At 46.4% G+C, this 20,028-nt stretch overlaps 3 protein-coding genes across 5 annotated transcripts in view; all 3 read left to right on the forward strand.

Moving 5' to 3' along the window:
* npr1a (natriuretic peptide receptor 1a) overlaps positions 1 to 2,208 on the forward strand; it is a 47,645-nt gene extending 45,437 nt beyond the window's left edge. For all 3 annotated transcript variants that reach the window (XM_055018156.1, XM_055018155.1, XM_055018157.1), the window contains exons 20-22: positions 116 to 290; positions 623 to 721; positions 1,811 to 2,208. In XM_055018156.1, the coding sequence (XP_054874131.1) occupies positions 116 to 290; positions 623 to 721; positions 1,811 to 1,956 (420 nt within the window). In that variant the 3' untranslated portion in view covers positions 1,957 to 2,208. The remainder of the gene's footprint in view (positions 1 to 115; positions 291 to 622; positions 722 to 1,810) is intronic.
* Positions 2,209 to 3,011: 803 nt separating this feature from the next.
* On the forward strand, positions 3,012 to 17,487 carry LOC129350729 (integrator complex subunit 3). Its single transcript, XM_055018182.1, has 29 exons — positions 3,012 to 3,326; positions 3,961 to 4,044; positions 4,920 to 5,003; positions 5,082 to 5,195; positions 5,487 to 5,571; positions 5,653 to 5,719; positions 5,852 to 5,993; positions 6,069 to 6,198; positions 6,380 to 6,477; positions 6,613 to 6,804; positions 6,888 to 6,975; positions 7,130 to 7,209; positions 7,752 to 7,843; positions 7,936 to 8,042; positions 8,326 to 8,445; positions 8,739 to 8,868; positions 9,057 to 9,111; positions 9,690 to 9,793; positions 9,880 to 10,044; positions 10,125 to 10,278; positions 10,393 to 10,461; positions 10,658 to 10,733; positions 10,807 to 10,920; positions 11,012 to 11,060; positions 14,079 to 14,246; positions 14,318 to 14,418; positions 16,051 to 16,123; positions 16,415 to 16,571; positions 16,754 to 17,487. The coding sequence occupies exons 1-29, from the start codon at positions 3,243 to 3,245 to the stop codon at positions 16,829 to 16,831; spliced, it is 3,060 nt and encodes a 1,019-aa protein (XP_054874157.1). The 5' UTR covers positions 3,012 to 3,242; the 3' UTR covers positions 16,832 to 17,487.
* A 402-nt stretch (positions 17,488 to 17,889) lies between these two features.
* LOC111575248 (C2 calcium-dependent domain-containing protein 4C-like) lies at positions 17,890 to 19,727 on the forward strand. Its single transcript, XM_023280252.3, has 2 exons — positions 17,890 to 18,041; positions 19,085 to 19,727. Exon 2 carries the CDS (start codon positions 19,090 to 19,092, stop codon positions 19,636 to 19,638), a length of 549 nt encoding a protein of 182 aa, XP_023136020.2. The 5' UTR covers positions 17,890 to 18,041; positions 19,085 to 19,089; the 3' UTR covers positions 19,639 to 19,727.
* The last annotated feature ends 301 nt before the right edge of the window (positions 19,728 to 20,028 follow it).

Here is a 20,028-nt window from a genome sequence, read left to right on the forward strand (position 1 = left end):
GCTAAGCTAAGCTAACACATTCCCCCTACAGCCAGTCTTTGAGCTTAGCCAGGCTAACTGTCCACCTATGGCAGGTGTACATCAGGTGACACTTTGTGTGTGCTGCCCCCTTTAGGTGGAGACGATTGGCGACGCCTACATGGTGGTGTCCGGTTTGCCGGTCAGGAACGGGAAGCTTCACGGGCGGGAAGTCGCCCGGATGTCGCTCGCCCTGCTGGACGCCGTCAAGAGCTTCAAGATGCGACACCGAGCTGAACAGCAACTCCGGCTGCGCATAGGCATCCACAGTGGTACCACAAAGCACTGCAGTACTAGAAGTACTGCAAAACTACAGCACTACAACTACCACAAAACACTAGAGTAGTAAGAGTACTACGAAACACTACAGTATTACTGCTCCTACAAAGCACATCAATACCATATGTACTACAAACCACTGCATTACTACAACTACAACAAAGGTCTGCTGTGTTGCGACTCCTACCATACACTACAGTACTGCAACTAGTACAAAACAGTACAGTACAAAGGGTACTAAAAAACACTAAAGTGTTGGAACAGAACACTGCTGTACTACAGTTCACTGCTAACACAGACTGACAGTGTTGTATGCCGGTCTCAGGTCCAGTGTGTGCCGGTGTGGTTGGGTTGAAGATGCCCAGGTACTGTCTTTTTGGAGACACAGTCAACACAGCGTCACGTATGGAGTCCACCGGAGAGGGTAAGAACCTAACACTGTGTCCAAAACAACAACCAGAGCCAAACAGAACCTCAGCCAGAGAACACTGCATCAGCAAATATGCCAACACCGACAGAACACACTGTAACATCTACAGAATTAACTGTGACACCTACAGAACACACTGTAACACCTACAGAACACACTGTAACATCTATAGAACACACTGTAACACCTACAGAACACACTGTAACATCTACAGAATTAATGGTGACACCTACAGAACACACTGTAACATCTACAGAACACATTGTAACACCTACAGAACACACTGTAACATCTACAGAATTAACTGTGACACATACAGAACACACTGTAACATCTACAGAACACACTGTAACATCTACAGAACACACTGTAACACCTACAGAACACACTGTAACATCTACAGAATTAACTGTGACTCCTACAGAACACACTAACATCTACAGAACACACTGTAACACCTACAGAACACACTGTAACACCTACAGAGCACACTGTAACACCTACAGAATTAACTGTAACACCTACAGAACACACTGTAGCACCTACAGAGCACACTGTAACATCTACAGAATTAACTGTGACTCCTACAGAACACACTGTAACACCTACAGAGCACACTGTAACACCTACAGAATTAACTGTAACACCTACAGAACACACTGTAGCACCTACAGAGCACACTGTAACATCTACAGAATTAACTGTGACACCTACAGAACACACTGTAACACCTACAGAACACACTGTAACACCTACAGAATTAACTGTAACACCTACAGAACACACTGTAGCACCTACAGAGCACACTGTAACATCTACAGAATTAACTGTAACAGAGACAGAATTAACTGTAACACCTACAGAATGTCCAGAGCCAAACAGAACCTCAGCCAGAGAACATTGCATCAGCAAATATGTCAACACCGACAGAACACACTGTAACATCTACAGAATTAACTGTAACACCTACAGAATTAATTGTAACATCTAGAGAACACACTGCATCCTCCTGAGGGTGCTGGCAGCACTTAACCCTTGTTCATCCTTTTGTCATGTGTGATGTCTGATGTCATGTCTCTGCAGCTCTAAAGATTCATGTGTCAGAGGCAACTCGTCAGGTTCTGCAGGAGTTCAGTTGCTTCCAGCTGCAGCTCAGAGGAGAGATTGAGGTGAAGGGAAAAGGACGCATGAGGACGTACTGGCTGCTGGGAGAGAGTGACAGCAACTGATGGAGATTTGATGGACTGATGGAGGATTGATGGACTGATGGAGGATTGATGGACTGATGGAGGACTGATGGAGGACTGATGGATTGATGGAGCCCCTCCTTCCCTCTGATTGGACGTTACCTGTGACATCATTTAAAGTGGCAGTACACTGACTGAACTCTTCACCAAAAACAAACTGACAGACGAATGTTTCACTGGAAGATAAATTACCTGAAAAAGTTGCGTAAATAAATAAATGAAGTGTGTTTGTTATTTCTGTGAGTTTTTTCTGAATTAATGCAGCAAACACAGAGATCCACAGAAATACAAGATCTCACACACACTTTTGACTGGTAGTGTGTGTGTGTGTGTGTATATATATATATATATATATATATATATATATATATATATACACACACACACACACGCACACTACCAGTCAAAAGTTTGGATTATTTTCTACATTGTAGATTAATCCTAAAGATTAACACTTCTTTGTTTACAACATAATTCCATATGTATTCTTTTATAGTTTTGATGTTTTCAGTATTAATATACAATGTATAAAATAATTTAATATAAACCATTGAATGTGAAGGTGTGTCCAAACTTTTTATAGTGGTAATGTATGCGTATATATATGAAATTAGATCCTATGATATGAACAAGGATTTATTAATCACTTGTCTGTTAAAATAAAGGCATTAAAAATATCTAATCTACACTGAGACAGTGAAAGGAGCTCTGTACTAAAGTAAAAGTACACATGAAGTTAAAATATCAACAGCAACTGTAGGTTATGCAGTAACACAGTAATACTTTCATATTGAAGTACTAAGTATTTGTACTTCTGTAATAGTGCATTAGTACTGCAATATTTGGATCAGTACTTTGTAAACAGGGTGAAGTTGTTTCCACGCTGCTGGGCTTCAGCTCTGCTGGCTACGGATTGGTTCTAGGTTTCCTCTCCTGCTATTGGTCAAGGCTGTTGTCACTCAGAGCTGTGAGGTCAGTGATTGGTCAACAGGCAGTGCGGATCCGCCCCATTCATCCGCTTCCAGAGTACGGATGTCCGTTATACTGTGGTCGGACAGTGTCAAGGAGCGGGACGAGAGTCTTCGCTGTCCCTCAACAAGTTCTCAAAACACTCAGTAACTGCCCGAAGCGTCCCACTGCCAGGCCCCGAGCCTGACCACGGCTCCGAACTCTCAGTTACACCGACACAAACGCCAAGAAGCCCCGGCGCCGCGCCGGGAGTAGCCCTTCACAGCTCCGCGGGGCCCGGCGAGGCGCGGCGGGAGTAGATGGAGCCTGCACCGGCGAAAGCAAAGCCGCAGGGCCGGCTCCTGGTGTCCACTCTGCTGGACGCCAAAGATGAGTTGGAGGAGGTAGGCTGACCCGGGTTTGCGGGCCGGGGAGCGGGCATAGCCTGGGATGAACCGGGACTGAGCGGGTTTATGAGCAGTTAGCGGCGTAACGTACAAAGACAGGACCGGACCAGGCGGCTAGCAGGCTAGTTAGCACGGCTAGCAGCAGGGTAGCACCGTTAGCGTCCCTTAGGTCGGTGTGTGAATACGGTGCTAGAGCTGTGGAGCTCCGTGTGAGGTCGCGGCAGTGTGTGTTCACCGTGTTTGAGCGCTGAAAAACGGTGCAGCGGAGACGTAATGTCCCGCAGATATAGGACGGTTAGCCTAGCATGCTAACTCTACGTAAACAGAGATGAGACCAAAAAGTGACAAGAGGCGCAGGCGCCGTATTTCACATGTCAAGTAGTGAGACGTTGACAGTTGACCCTGATCAATAAAATTTGATGTGATCAATATTGTTTATTGTGTTTCAGTCTGTGAACTGTTACCTCATGGAGCTAATCAGCCAGTGTTTGTGTGTTATGTTTACGATGGGTGTTGTTGTGTTTACTGTTGTGTTCATAGTTGTTGTTGTGTTTATATTCTCTGTTGCATTTATTGTTGTGTTTCTGTTGGTTGTTGTTGTGTTTATATTTGTTGCTGTGTTTGTGTGCAGAGATTGGAGCGTTGTGTTGGGATCGTCCAGGCATTGACCAATGGGCTGTCAGAGAGAGAAGCCAATGATGCGCTGACCGCCAATGTAAGAAACACATAACTCCTACACAACGCACACAGCTCCTACACAACACCTACACAACACACACAACTCCTACACAACAGACACAACACACACACACAGTCAGAGATGCAGCTGTTCCACATTCTCTTTCAGTAGCAAATCACTCTATCACATGATGTATCACATGATGTCTTCTACCTGCTGGTTGATCACCTGCACATTGATCCACACCTCAGTCTGTCTACATGTGTCTGCGGAATGTTATTGACCACGTGACTGGACGTCAAAACAGCAGGTTATTCCAGTTCAATGGTCGACTGTTTTTATTGGAGAAGTTCACAGACGAGGAGCTGAATCGAATGGAGGAACAGACGGAGGATGTCCAGAAGGACAACAGAACACCCAGATGGACAAGAGGACACTCTGAAGGACAGAAGGACACTCTGAAAGGCAGGAGGACACTCAGAAGGACAGCAGGACAGCGTCCCTTTGGAAACTGCTGCCCCTTGAGGAGGAAAACTGTTGTTACCAAGATAAAACCTCCATGTTTCCATGACGACTCCAGCTGTCGAACCACAACTGATGACTGTTCAGTGAAGCATTTAGTTAAAGACTCTGAGCTCTTCAGTTAAAGCTCATAACATGGAACCTGTGTTATTATGCTGATTCCTGTTTTTTCTGGCCTGCAGCACCAGCACACTCTGAACACAGACATATCTGCAGACTCACACACAGAAACAAATACACAAACTTTTTGGTCCCGCTTCTATAATGGATCCCGTGCCCCAAAATACCACAACAAATACAATATTTACTGCTAATACTGCTGGAATTACTTCAGTGACATCATTTACACACAGCTTGATGCTGAATGCTTGTGTTTACCTGTCCTGCAGGTGTGTAAAGGTCAGCAGCAGCATGAGGAGGTGTGTCTGGGTCTGTTTACTCTAGTCCTCACAGAATCGGCTCAGGCCCAGAGGGTGAGTTACCGAGACATCGTTTGTAATGTCTGACATCCCCGTGACGTCACTGTGACATCACTGTCTGTATGGCAACAGTGTTACAGAGACCTGACGCTGGTCAACAGAGACGGGATGAACATCATCCTGGTGAAGATCAACCAGATCCTGATGGAGAAGTTCCTCAAGCTGCAGGATATCCCCAGAACACAGGTAGGTACGCAGGTGGAACCTATACAGGTAAATACAGGTGCACACAAAGGTGGCACTTATAGAGATACATACAGGTGTATATCTGATTACAGCATTTACAGGTAAAGAGAAGCGTACATACAGGTAAATACGTGATAAATGTTACCTGTGTCACTCAGCGTTACATCTACATGCACTTGTTTGTGACTGTGTGGCAGTAACACTAAGTTTGAGTGAACGGGAGGACACTAGCATCCCCCCCTCACCTGGACACCACCTGTGCAAGTTGTTAATGATATGTTGTGTGTGCAGCTGGTGTGGCTGGTCAGAGAACTGGTGAAGAGTGGAGTGATGGGAGCTGACGGCGTCATCATGACGCTGCTGAAACAGATTGCAGGTGAGACTCTCAGGTGACTTCTGCCTCCAGCTCATTATCCCTGCTGTGTCTCAGTGTGACATCACTGTCCTCCATCCACAGGTGGGGACATTTCCACCAAGAACCTGTGGCTGGCTGAGAGCGTCCTGGACATCCTGCTGGATCAGAAGTACGTCTGTCTTTAAAATGCTGGCGAAACTATCACATGGACTTACCAGACATTTACCTTGAAACAGAAACAGCAAAAACATTGAATTTCAGCTGCTTCTCGTGAGGCTGACCTGAGTGTGTGTCTCTGCAGGGAATGGGTGCTGAAGAGTGGAATGCTGATCGCCATGTCAGTCTACACCTACCTCCGGCTCATCGTCGACCATGGAGCGTCGAATCTGCTGTCTCTGCGGCAGAAAGAAGTGGACTTCTGCATCAGCATGCTAAGGGAGAAGGTAAGGAGGCAAGCAGGTGCTGTGTTCATCACCTGGTGGTGACTCTTATAACTCTGCCTCCGTCTGCGTCTGCAGTTCATGGAGTGCCTGATCATTGGCAGAGACCTGGTTCGTCTCCTGCAGAACGTCGCTCGCATCCCAGAGATGGAGCTGCTGTGGAAAGACCTGCTGCACAACCCGCAAGTCCTGAGTCCTCAGTTCACCGGTACACTACACTACCCACAATCCTCAGTTCACCATTACACTACACTACCCACAATCCTCAGTTCACTGGTACACTGTGATGTCAGTGATCAATATTTGATGAACAGAGTGATTATCAGAGCATGCCTCCACCTTCTTCTCCATGTTTCAAATCAAGTTTCCATGATGTTTCCGTGTTCCAGGTGTCCTTCAGCTCCTCACAGCTCGAACATCCAGAAAATTTCTGGCCTGTCGACTCACACCGGATATGGAGACCAAGCTGCTGTTCATGACCTCTAGGGTAAGACTCACCTGCGGTCCCTGTGATCACCTGAGACTCGAGTGTCTCTGACTGTGTTTACCTGTCCTCAAGTGTCTCTGACTGTGTGTCTACCTGTCTTCAAGTGTCTCTGACTGTGTGTCTACCTTACCTCAGGTGCGTTTCGGGCAACAGAAGCGGTATCAGGACTGGTTTCAGAGACAGTACCTGTCCACAGCGGAGAGCCAATCCCTGCGCTGCGATCTTATTCGTTACATCTGTGGGGTGGTCCATCCGTCCAATGAGGTGCTGAGCTCTGACATCCTGCCGCGCTGGGCTATCATTGGCTGGCTGCTCACCACCTGCACGGTAAGGGGGTGGGGCCACACTCTGTCATCAAATCATTTAAACTCAGGAACTAATAATTAGTTACTGTGTGTTGATTTTTGCAGTCAAACGTGGCAGCATCCAACGCCAAGCTGGCGCTCTTCTATGATTGGCTGTTCTTCAACCCTGAGAAGGACAGCATCATGAACATAGGTATCACACACACTCAGAACCTCCTGAACAATCAGAAAGACTTTTGTCTTAAAGTGAGGACCACTGTCCCCACAGCGACTGAAGAGACAGAGCAGACAGAGGTGATATCAGACAGGTGAACAACAGCTGACCATCACCTGCATGTGTGTTTCAGAACCAGCCATCCTGGTGATGCATCACTCCATGAAACCTCACCCTGCCATCACGGCCACACTGCTGGACTTCATGTGCAGGGTAACTTACCGACGCTACGCAAAACTACACAACACAGTACACACCCCAAAAGAAACTACACAAAGCAAAACCACACAAAGCACACTGTGAGACTGTTTTCAAAACAACAACATAGCTCTTTTTTAACTACTTCTCTTTCACCTCTCTCCTTCCTTCCCCTCCTTCCCGCCTTTCCTTCCCTCCTTTCCTTGCCTTCTTTTTTGCCTCCTTCCTTCTTCTCCTCCCCTCCTTTCTTTGCCTCCTTCCTTCCTCTTTTCCTTTCACTTCTTTCTTTCCCTTCTCTCCTTCCTTCCTTTCCTTGCCTCCTTCCTTCCCCTCCTTTTCCTCCCTCCCCTCCTCTCCTTCCTCTCCTTTCGTTGCATCCTTCCCTCCCCTCCTTTCCTCCTCTCCTTCATTTCTCTCATTTCCTTGCCTCCTTTCTTTGCCTTCCTCTCTTTCCTTCCTTCCCTTGCCTCTTTCCTTCCCCTCCTTTCCTTCTCTCCTTCACCACCTTTCCTCCTCTCCTACATTCCTTTCCTTCCCTCCTTTCCTTGCCTCCTCAGATCATCCCTCACTTCTTCCCGCCGTTGGAGTCTCAGGTCCGTCAGGGTGTCTTCAACTCACTCAACTTCATTATGGAGAAGAGGGTGCTGGCGTAAGAAACACTGACAATTATTGATCACTAATAATTCTGCCCATCAGCTATTGATCACTGATCATTACAGACTATTGATCTCTGTCCCTCAGTCACCTTGCTCCGCTGTTTGATAACCCAAAATTGGACCGAGAGCTTCGATCGATGCTCAGAGAGAGATTCCCTGAATTCTGCAGCCCGCCATCCCCCCCAACTGAAGGTAACACAACTACTGGTACACACACACACACACACACACACACACACACACACACACACACACACACACACACACACACACACACACACACAACTATTGACAGACTCACAACTACTAACACACACGCTACTGACAAACACACACAACTACTGACACACACACTACTGACACACACACACAACTACTGACACACACACTACTGACACACACACAGCTACTGACATCACTTCAAGAAACATCAACAAAACCAGCTGAGGTTTTAAAATGTTTCTATGTTATGCAGTCAAGATGGAGGAAGCTGTTTCCATGGAGATGGACAACCATGTGTTGGACAAGGAGGACGGTTGCTATGACACCACCGAAGCCACCTTCAGCGACGACGAGGAGGAGGTCAACAACAAAGGTGAAAACAAGCGATGACCAGTGAACCAGTTCATACTGGTTTATACACCACGTTGAATGGGAATTAACCAGTTTAAAATAGAAAAAAATGGTGTAGTTTAAACTGTTTAACAAAACTAGATTAGGCCAGTTTGGAATAAACCAGTTGATCCTGCAAAACTCAGGTGCGTCCAGTTGAAAGACAGACTGTGTTGTTTAGAACTGTGGGTGTTCAGGTGAACTGCAGTTTAACCTGTTCATTTATTAAGACTCAGTACGTTACATCACACTGCCTGTCGACCAATCACTGTGCAGGAAAGAAAAGGGAATTCAGGTTCCATCCAATCAAAGAGGCGGTAATGGAGGAACCTGCTGACATCACACCTTGGCTGGACCAATTAGACGACACTATGAAGGAGAAGGTGCAGCAGATTCAGAAGACCAGGTAAGACCCCCAGTCCTCCTTTAGGTCCTCAGATCTTCAGGCCACAGGTGCGGTACTGTCTGATGTGTCATCAGTGTGAGGTCATTCACCTGTCCATCAGGTGTGCTAGTGTCTAGTGATGTGTCATCAGTATGAGATCATTCATTTGTCCACCAGGTGTGTTACTGTCTGATGTGTTCTCTCCTCAGTGACACGGAGACTCAGTGTGAGGTGATGCAGGAGATTGTTGACTTGATCCTGGAGGTGAGTTTAAGGAACATTCCTTAATATTCTGATGGACAATTACTAAGCAGAGCAGCTGTCAATCATCACCCCCGGCACCCCCGAGATTGCAGCTATTAAAGAATCAATGACTCGATCAGTAACGTGAGCAAACATCAACATGATAAGAAGAACATCACATGACACAAACATGTTGTGTAGGTTTAAATGGAACGAATCACACCAACTGCAAGCAGAGCGTTCTACGGGATCTCTTAATCCCAGGACTGTGTGTTCTGTTGTGTTCTAATATACTCTTTTGGGTTCTAATGTGCTCTGTTGGGTTCTAATGTGCTCTGTTGGGTTCTAATGTGCTCTTTTGGGTTCTAATGTGCTCTGTTGGGTTCTAATGTGCTCTGTTGGGTTCTAATGTGCTCTGTTGGGTTCTAATGTGCTCTTTTGGGTTCTAATGTGCTCTTTTGGGTTCTAATGTGCTCTGTTGGGTTCTAATGTGCTCTGTTGGGTTCTAATGTGCTCTGTTGGGTTCTAATGTGCTCTGTTGGGTTCTAATGTGCTCTGTTGGGTTCTAATGTGCTCTGTTGTGTTCCTTGGTGCTGCAGGAGGACTTTGACACAGAACAGATGTCGGCTCTGGCTTCCTGTCTGGCTGAACTCTTCAAAGATCATTTCAGAGGAGATGTTCTACCCGAGGAGATCACTGAAGAGTAAGACTCACCTATCTGCCTCGCCTGTCTGTCTTTGACTCACCTGGCTGTACCTGTGTGTGTCTGACTTACCTGTCCGTCCTCAGGTCCCTGGAGGAGTCGGTCTGTAAGCCTGTCTGTCTGGTCTTCAGGAACCTGGTCACCATGCAGGAGGACAACAGCGGCTTCTCTGTGCTGCTCGATATGTTGGCTGAACTTTACCAGAAACAGCCGAAGATTGGTTACCACCTGCTCTACTACCTGAAGGCCAGGTAAGGCAGGTGTGATGTCAGAGCTGCAGACACACTCTGAAAGCAGATTTAACCTGATGTGCATGCGTGTGTGTCCACAGTAAAGCAGCCAATGGGAAGATGATGCTGTATGAGTCTTTCGCTCAGGCGACGGCACTTGGCGACTTGCACACCTGTCTGATGATGGACATGAAGGCGTGTCAGGAGGACGACGTCAGGCTGCTCTGCTACCTTACACCCTCCATCTACTCTGAGGTACACACCTGAACCTGAACCTGAACTTGAACTTCTCCTGAACTCTGACACTCCTGAACCTGATCTCACCTGTGAGATCATCAGATGATGACTGACCAAAATGTCTCTGTTCAGTTTCCAGACGAGACGTTGAGAAGTGGCGAACTGCTCAACATGATTGTCGCCGTCATCGACTCTACGCAGGTAAACATGTTGCTCTGATCGACATGTTAGTGTGTGTCACTTGTCCAGTGTAGGTGGGGCCTCTGCATCACCTGTCCAATATGGGTGGGGCCTGTTTCCCCTGTCCAATGTGGGTGGGGCCTCTGCCTCACCTGTCCAGTGTAGGCGGAGCCTCTGTTTCTTCTGTCCAGTAATGGTGTGTGATCTGTGTGTGCAGTTGCAGGAGCTGATGTGTCACGTGATGATGGGAAGCCTGGTGATGTTCCGGAAAGACTCGGTTCTCAACATCCTCAGTAAGAACTCTGACCTACAGAACATGTCCTGCTAGTTGTGTCCGCTCCGTTCTCATGTCTCTTCTGTCCACAGTTCAGTCTCTGGACTGGGAGACCTTCGAGCAGTACAGCACGTGGCAGCTGTTTCTGGCACACAGCATCCCGTTGGAGACCATTATCCCCATCCTGCAGCACCTCAAATACAAAGGTATTAACACAAAACCACCACAGACACACTAATGAATAAAAGCTCTGTTGTGTAGTTAGTTGTCAACCTGTTGTGTGTCTTTGTGTTGCAGAACACCCTGAAGCCTTATCGTGTCTGCTGCTGCAGCTCCGCCGAGAAAAGTAGGAAAAAACAACAAACACAATATTACTGATACACACTGTCATTAATACACATTGTCTCCAATATGTTAATAGGCCAGGCATCAGTCCCAAGGGAATATCCTTCTTGTTTGGTCAGCTTGCTGTCATCTTCTTGTGTGACTAAAGAGGCCAATCCTTGATAGACATACATGTTCATTGTAGGAAGGCTGGAAGTTGGGGCCACTCCACCACACTTATGACGAGCCCTCTTCTCAGTGAAAATCTCATTTTTCACCTTGTCAGTTGTCTCCACTCAACTCAGTGACACTCAATGTGGTTATGCTGCAGTTTTTCCCAGATCCTAGGGTCAATCTTGCACTTTTTTATGTCGTGTTTACAGACATCTTTATAATGGAGAGTGGGGGGTCCAATGCATGTCACCAGTAGCCAGCTGTCCATACAGAATGTGTCGTGGGATTCATTTGTTAACCATGTGGTCACATGCCCTAGCCATTGCAGGCAGTGTTGACTGAGCTGGGAGAACATACTAGCAACTTTAGTACAGAGAGTGTGTCACAATAAGGTATTCTGTCTTGCCAGGTGATACCTACGAGATGCTTGAGACAATGCATATGAAATGTGTTTAGATGACACTCTTGATGCCTGTCTGTAGGCCACGTTTCGCTGCTGTACAGTAGCATGCTGAGTGCACAGGCCTGGTAGACATGGATCCTTGTGTTCGTTGTTACTAACTTGTTTTCCCAAACTCTTGGGGCCAAGTTGGCCATCGAAGCTATGACTTTTACTATGTGCCTGCCAACCTCTGTATCAAGTGAGAGGTTTGCAGAGATAGTTAAGCCCAGGTCCTTAAAATACTCAACCACCTCAAGCATGTGATTGCCGATGTTGATAGAGGAGCTTGAATTACACCCTGAGCCATGACTTGTGTTTTTTTCAGGCTGATTGTAAGTCCAAATGCAACATAGGTGTCGTTAAGTCTGTCGATGAGTCTCTGTAAGTCTCCTTTCTACTGCGAAGAAAGCACAGCATCATCAGCAAAGAGCAACTCCCTCAGCAAAGCTACTGACACTTTGGATTTGGCTTTCAGTAGCCGGGACAGATTGTTCCAAACAGGCTTTGGAGAAACACACCCTCGGTAGATAAATCGAAGGCACATTTGAGCAGTAGCCAGAAGAAAATCCTGAACAGTGTAGGGCAATAACACTGCCTTGTGTCACCTCACTGAGAATGGAAAACGGCTCTGACAAAGACCCATCAAATGGTGCTCTGCCAATCATGCATCTATGAAATGATATTACCAAACTGCACAGTTTTGTGGGGCAATCAATTTTCTCCAGGAGCCTGAAGAGATCCTTATGACTCACCTGGTCAAATGCTTCGGTCAAGTCTATGAAGGCCAAGTACAGAGGTTTCTGTTGTTCACTGCTCTTCTCTTGGAGTTGTCGCACCGAGGATATCATGTCTATGGTGGATCTGCCAGCTCTAAAACCACACTGGGACTCTGGATACAGATGAGCTGCTAGCCTCTGAAATTGAGCCAAAATGACCCATGCAAACACATTCCCAACTACACTCAGAAGTGCTTCACCACTATAGTTGTTGCAGTCGCTGTGGTACCTTTGTTTTTGTATAGTGTTACTATGGTAGAGTCACGCATGTCTTGTGGCACTTTGCCCTCTCTCCAGCACATTCACAGCAAATTGTACAGTGGTTGGAGTAACACAGATTTACAGTGCTTGTTTACCTCCAGAGGAATACTGTCACTACCAAGGGTTACTGCTGTTTAGCATTTCTACGGCCTCATCAAGGCCAAGACTGATGGTTGGAGCCAGCCCTGGCATTGAAAACTCAGAGAAGGAGAATGTTCTCAGACTGGGGCACCCTTCCGATCTGTGTATGAAGCTCATTGTAGAAATGGTCCTTTGCATCGTCGGATGCTTTCAGTAGGAGCTTATATGGTAAAAATAGTCACAGTTTTAGAGTTGGATTGAGGTGGAGTGACAAGATATGTTCTGAGCCACCTGCTAGGGGGTCAAGTTCCTTCCCTTCCCATAAGAACATCTAGTTCGTTTCTCTGAGGGATCCACTGGAAGGCAGTCTTGTTTCCTTTAGGGCTGCAACACTGACGTCCAGCAGTTTGAGCTCCCTGTCAGTCACTGGTGTTTTCTGAAGGTCATCTAACTGCTGAGGTTCATAACCAGATTCTGCACCCATAGCCATAGGTAACTGTCAAAGTTCCAGTAGCCCTTGAGGCAGACCCAGTCCTGGAATGATGACTGGAACTGCCGGGCCCACTAGCCAATGTCTCACCTCCCAGAATGACTGAGAAGTGTGCACCTTGTGAGAGACAACGTGCAATTTACTTTGATTATCACAATTTCCAACCATTTGTGTGAGCCTGGGCAAAGTTTTATGGAGATACTGGGTCGCCCTGATGCCAGAATCAGCCTCTCAGCCTCGCCGGGCAGATCCAAGGGAGCACGGGGCACAACACTTGCTGATAGGGTGGATTATGTCTCGCACTCTGTTGCCTTGGGGGCTCCAGTCCCGATTTTCTGTTGGGGTTATCTTCCTTGGATGGAATGCCTTCCTGGGCTTCAGGGCTTCACCTGCCCTGCTATTTACCCATAGTTGGAATGACTAGTCAAAAACTCCTTACGTGCTGAGCTTGACATATGTGTGTCATGCTGTAATTTTGTGTACTGGTTGTGGTGGGCATCCTCCTGGTAAATCAGTATGAACCAGTGCCCCCACTTGGTTTAGCATCACTGGCGAGTGGAGGTCCCAGGGTTTTTCCAACAGCGTGCACAACCATCTACTTGGAGCCATAAATAAATCAGAGTTGGGTAGGTGTTGTGGACCAGTCATCCCACCAATGCCCGTTCAAAGCATGCACCAGGTAGGGTAAACAAAGGTGCTATCACTAACACCCAGCCCTCTACTCTCTCATACACACTGTCACTGATACAAATGGCAGGTCTGAGGGTCCCTCTTATGTCCCTTAATGCTCCTTTGTCTGTCTGTCTCTCCTTCCAGGCCCAGTGAGGAGATGGTGAAGATGGTCCTGAGCCGTCCCTGCCACCCAGAGGATCAGTTCACCACCAGCATCCTGAGACACTGGGCCTCCAAATATGATGACACACTGGGAGAACATATCAAGGCCCAGCTGATCAAGAACAACAACCAGCCACGCAAGAGACAGAGGTGAGGACAGACAGACAGATACAGATAGACAGACTGAGGACACTATAAACTAACTTTCTGTTTATCTGCAGTCTTCGTAGTTCAAGCAGCAAACTGGCCCAGTTGACTCTGGAGCAGATCCTGGAACACATGGACAACCTGAGACTGAGTCTGAGCAACACTAAGAACAACTGTAGGTTCACACACAGACATTGATCTATAACTGCTAAATATGTTCATGATCGGGTCAGTCACAGTCTTTATTTAGTTCACTGCAGTTTTATTTATTTCACCATGTATGATCTCAAGAAATGCCAAAATTTTACAGACGGACAACAATCCTGATAATAGGAAGTCACTGTATTCAAACCTAGAAGCTACAAATGCATGGATTAGTTTGTCAGTGTCACTCCATGACAAGATGTTCCTGACTTTTGCAATACTACGCAGAAGAAAGAAGGCTGTTCTACAGATTTGCTTTATGTGTGTATTGAAGAACATGTCCCGATCAAAAGCAACTCCAAGGTTCTTTACAGTGGAACTGGAGGCATTGCCATCTGGAATGACTATCTGGTTAGACTTTGTGTTTCTGAAGGGCTGAGGGCCAAATACAATAACCTCAGTTTGTCTGATTTTAAATGAAAAAAAATTACAGTCATCTTAGGACCAGTATAGAAACCACTGAGATCTAGCAGGATCTTTATAGAAACCAGTGAGATCCAGCAGGACTTTTATAGAAACCAGTGAGATCCAGCTGGACCAGTATAGAAACCAGTGAGATCCAGCAGGACCTTTATAGAAACCAGTGAGATCCAGCAGGACCTTTATAGAAACCAGTGAGATCCAGCAGGACCGGTATAGAAACCAGTGAGATCCAGCGGGACCTTTATAGAAACCAGTGAGATCCAGCAGGACCTTTATAGAAACCAGTGAGATCCAGCAGGACCTTTATAGAAACCAGTGAGATCCAACAGGACCTTTATAGAAACCAGTGAGATCCAGCAGGACCTTTATAGAAACCAGTGAGATCCAACAGGACCTTTATAGAAACCAGTGAGATCCAGCAGGACCTTTATAGAAACCAGTGAGATCCAACAGGACCTTTCTAGAAACCAGTGAGATCCAGCTGGACCAGTATAGAAACCAGTGACCTCCTGAACCCAAACTGGGAGCTGGTTCCACAGGAGAGGAGCTGATAACTGAAGGCTCTGCCTCCCATTCTACTTTTAGAGATTCTAGGAACAACAAGTAAGCCTGCAGTCTGAGAGCGAAGAGTTCTGCTAGGACAATATGGTACTATCAGGTCTTTAAGATATGATGGAGATTGGCTGTTAAGAGCTCTATATGTCAGAAGAAGGATTTTGAATTCTATTCTAGATTTAACAGGAAGCCAATGAAGAGAAACCAATATAGGAGAAATATGATCTCTCTTGCTAACTCCTGTCAGTACTCTGGCTGCAGCGTTTTGGATCAGCTGTAGATGTTTCAGAGAGCTATTGGGACAACCTGATAATAAGGAATTACAGTAGTCAAGCCTAGAAGTAACAAACGCATGGACTAGTTTTTCTGCATCATTCTGAGACAGGATGTTCCTGATTTTCACAATATTTCTCAGGTGGAAAAAGGAAGTCCTACAGATTTGTTTGATGTGTGAGTTAAAGGACATGTCCTGGTCAAAGGTAACGCCGAGGTTCCTCACAGTAGTACTGGACTGACTATAGAAACCGGTCCAGTGCTGCCTCTGTACAGTTGGTCTCAGAACTTTACAATTAGTCATTATTATATTAATGTCCTCTCTGATTGGTTGAAACAGTTTCTCTGTCAGTCTTCACACAGACTCCCATTCTTCAGGCTCTGCAGCACGTTCAGGCGAGTTGTGATGAAGCACACAAGATGAGGTACACAACACACACAGTAACACATACACACAACACACTGTAAAGCTTGTGATATTCTTGCTGCGTCTACGAGGTTCGTGCGGCTCGGCACAGACGAATTACGAATTGGGAGCAGATGCCGCATGGAGTATAAAGTTACGCATTCTGTCCAGCAGATTTCCAAGCGTCTCATCTCCATGCGAGTCATTCGTGCAGAAAGCATAACCCAGCCTTAACACACACACACACACACACACACAGTAACACACACTCTCAGTGTGACCTCACTCTTCTCCCGATGACATCACTCAGGTTCAGCGACCTGTTTGCACTCGCTGAGGAGTACGAAGATTCTCAGGCGAAGCCTCCCAAGTCTCGCCGTAAAGCTCCCGCCTCCTCGCCGCGCTCCAGGAAGGGAGCGGCTCCGCCCACCAACAATGAGGAGGAAAGTGCCTCCAGCAGCGCCTCGGTACGTAGTATGATGGCTGACTGGGTCAGAGCAGAACCAGACCATCGTACAGGTCTAAACAGAACTGGACCAGGGACTGGCTCCAGGTTCTGTTTTGGGGTTCTGGACTCAGTTCTTGTGTGGTTCTGACTGAGCGTAGGACCCGGTTTTTGATGCGATTCTGACTCGATTCTGTGTTGCAGGAGGAAGAGGACTCAAAGCCCAAAGCTCCGAAGAGGAAGAGGAAAGGCTCATCAGCCGTCGGCTCCGACAGTGACTGACGGATCCTCTGACCAATCACAAGCCAGCTGCCACAGAGACCGCCAGCCGATCGGCCCCCCCTCCTCCCCATGACACACACTGACCGCCGCGGGGGGGCGGGGCTCCGCAAACTTTAAATTCATGTGATAAACTGACTTTCACGTGCTGAGACTGACTCTGTTTCCATGGAGACAAGAACCGAGCGGGTCGACGGTCGCCGCGTGGCTTATTTCCCAGGATGCACTGGGAGGAAAAACTGTGAACTCTGACACCAAACAGATTTTTAACAGCGGACATGATGATGACGATGATGATGCGGCTGCTTGTGGTACCTGTCTCATTGTTCTTTTTTCAGCCAAACCTGTTTTATCACATCTTCATATAAAACTGGTTTTTGTTTCTGGGTGCTGTCTGTCTGGTTCTTAAGGACATAAAAATCTGACTCACGTTTGGTGCATTTCTCACTGAAAATGTGGAAAGTCTGAATGACGTTTTAGAATGGAGGCACCAAACTTAGATTTTTCATGAATTTACTGACGGCGTCTCTTGAGGTGACGCCTTCTGTCCTTCACATTAAACCTGAGGATTTACGCAGATTTCATGCTTAATTTACAGAGTTTTTGTGATAAAACTACCAGTTTACTGGAATAAAGATTTTTTATTCAGTGAAATCTCAGCAGCTGTTTCCTGGTTTCTGGTGTTTTCAAGTTAAAACTTTCACGTGTTACAAGACTGTTAAGAAAAATCTAAAACACTGAGAAATAAAAATGGAAGTTACTGCACTGCTGGTTTTCTAAGTGGTGAAAAAATGTGAATTTGAATCTTTTAACCAGAAAACTACAAGAATTGAATCGAAACATATAAAAATTTATTCAGGATATGTTACTAGGTTAAATATAAATTCAGTTAAAAAAAAAAACACCAAACACCATAACAGGAAGAGACGACAATAGGAATGCTTCTTAATTTCCACCTTAATTAAGGTGGTCTGCAGGTGTGACAGTGAGCAGCCTCTGATCATCTGATTGATTGGATCCCCCTGCTGCTGCTCTTAAACCCCTTCAGAGCAGGTGAGTTGACTTCCCCTCCATCAACTGTCAGTTTGAAATGAATTGAAGCTATTGATTTGCTCTTTTTCAATCAGCAACTTTATTGATCTGCTGCTTTAAATCATAAACTTTATTGATCTGCAGAAGAGTTCCAGGTAGACGTGCTGTTTCACCTGTTCAGGTAAACCTGGTGAACTTGAGTTTTTAACTCACTATAAAAATGTACCTGCAAAATTGCAGTCTGCAGCTCAGTGTCTCTTTGTGTCTGTGTCTCTGCAGCTGAATGTCTCTTTGTACCTCTGCAGCTTAATGTGTCCATGTCTTTGTAGCTCAGTGTCTCTGCAGTTGAATGTCTTCATATATTTGTGTCTCTTAAGCTGAATGTCTCTTTGTGTCTGTGTCTTTGCATCTGAATGCCTCTTTGTACCTTTGCAGCTTAATGTGTCTTGTGTCCCTGTAGCTTAGTGTCTCTTTGTGTCTTTGTCTCTTCACCTGAAAGTCTCTGTGTCTCTGCAGCTTAACGTGTCTTTGTGTCTCTGTTGCTCAGTGTCTCTTTGTGTCTTTGTCTCTTCACCTGGATGTCTCTGTGTCTCTGCAGCTTAACGTGTCTTTGTGTCTCTGTCTCTGCAGCTGAATGTATCTGTCTTTGTGTCTCTTCAACTGGATGTTTCTTTGTGTCTCTGCAGCTTAATGTGTCTTTGTGTCTCTGTTGCTCAGTGTCTCTTTGTGTCTGTGTCTCTGCAGCTGAATGTATCTGTATTTGTGTCTCTTCAACTGGATGTTTCTTTGTGTCTCTGCAGCTTAATGTGTCTTTGTGTCTCTGTTACTCAGTGTCTCTTTGTGTCTGTGTCTCTGCAGCTGAATGTATCTGTATTTGTGTCTCTTCAACTGGATGTCTCTTTGCGTCTCTGCAGTTTAATGTGTCTTTGTGTCTCTGTTGCTCAGTGTCTCTTTGTGTGTGTCTCTGCAGCTGAATGTATCCGTCTTTGTGTCTCTTCAACTGGATGTCTCTTTGTGTCTCTGCAGCTTAATGTGTCTTTGTGTCCCTGTAGCTCAGTGTCTCTTTGTGTCTCTTCAGCTTGCTGTCTTTGTGTCTCTGCAGCTTAATGTGTCTTTGTGTCTCATTAGCTCAGTGTCTCTTTGTGTCTGTGTCTCTGCAGCTGAATGTATCTGTCTTTGTGTCTCTTCAGCTGGATGTATCTTTGTGTCTGTGTGTCTCTGCAGACATTATGTCGTCCGTTAAACCCAGATCGTCTCTGCGATCTTTGGTTCTGACTCCGGACCGGATCCCGAGCTTCTTCATCCTCTCCAGCTTGTCTCCGCAGCCTCAGCGGGCCGAACCAGACCGAATCAGGCTGCTGTCCGACCATGATGAGGCCCCGCCCACCCCCGCCTCCTCCCACCGGCACCTGCTCCGTCCTCGCCACGGCCACAGCCCCGCCGAGTCAGCAGACACGGACCTGACAACCCGGGCGGCCATATCTCTGTCACATGTCCCGAAGGTGACGACTCCTTACGGCTTCAGCGCCGCGCTGGCTGCGAGCCCGTGCACGAACCGGAGGGAGTCACTGTTTCACCGGAACAGACCGGTGATGGTGACGGTGACCGAGCCGCAGGAGGCGGCGGACCCGTCTCCCTCTGGTTCTAGTCCCAGCGGGACCCGGTCCTGCTTCCAGCCTGTTAAAGCTCTGGGTTTGCAGGTGATAAAGGAGCTGAGGAGACCTGCTGCTGCTCTGAAGGCTCTGAGTCCTGCAGCCCGAAGGACCGCCCACCGATGACATCAGCAGACACACCTGGCAGGTGGAACAGGTTCAGCAGCTGCTGTTTTAAAATCACATTAACATAAAATAAAGTGTTTTAATACAAACTACAAGCTTCATGTGTTGATTAAGTTTTCAAATCGTTTTCGTTCCACAAAGCTTCTGTTACATTATATCTGCATGAGAAGTGCAACTGATCAGTAATCAGATGTATCGATCACCGTAATGTCGCAGTGAGCAGCTGACGGAAAATCGATCCACTCAAACATCCTGCTGTGACTCAGTTGATCAGCTACAGATAAGTAATTAGTTTTACTATTCAGTTTTAATGTTAAAATTCAGAATAAACACCGCCTCAATGTTGCAAATGTCATTTTGAATAAATTTAATTTCACAACACATGTACAG

The sequence above is a fragment of the Amphiprion ocellaris genome, chromosome 15 (genome assembly GCF_022539595.1).
Source record: "Amphiprion ocellaris isolate individual 3 ecotype Okinawa chromosome 15, ASM2253959v1, whole genome shotgun sequence".
Lineage (NCBI taxonomy): Eukaryota > Metazoa > Chordata > Actinopteri > Pomacentridae > Amphiprion > Amphiprion ocellaris.

Coding starts and splice junctions, on each gene's coding strand:
- LOC111575248 (XM_023280252.3), top strand. CDS start 19,090: ATGTCGTCCGTTAAACCCAGATCGTCTCTGCGATCTTTGGTTCTGACT.
- LOC129350729 (XM_055018182.1), top strand. CDS start 3,243: ATGGAGCCTGCACCGGCGAAAGCAAAGCCGCAGGGCCGGCTCCTGGTG. Junction 6,805..6,887: donor GGCTGCTCACCACCTGCACG/GTAAGGGGGTGG, acceptor TGATTTTTGCAG/TCAAACGTGGCAGCATCCAA. Junction 6,976..7,129: donor GGACAGCATCATGAACATAG/GTATCACACACA, acceptor TGTGTGTTTCAG/AACCAGCCATCCTGGTGATG.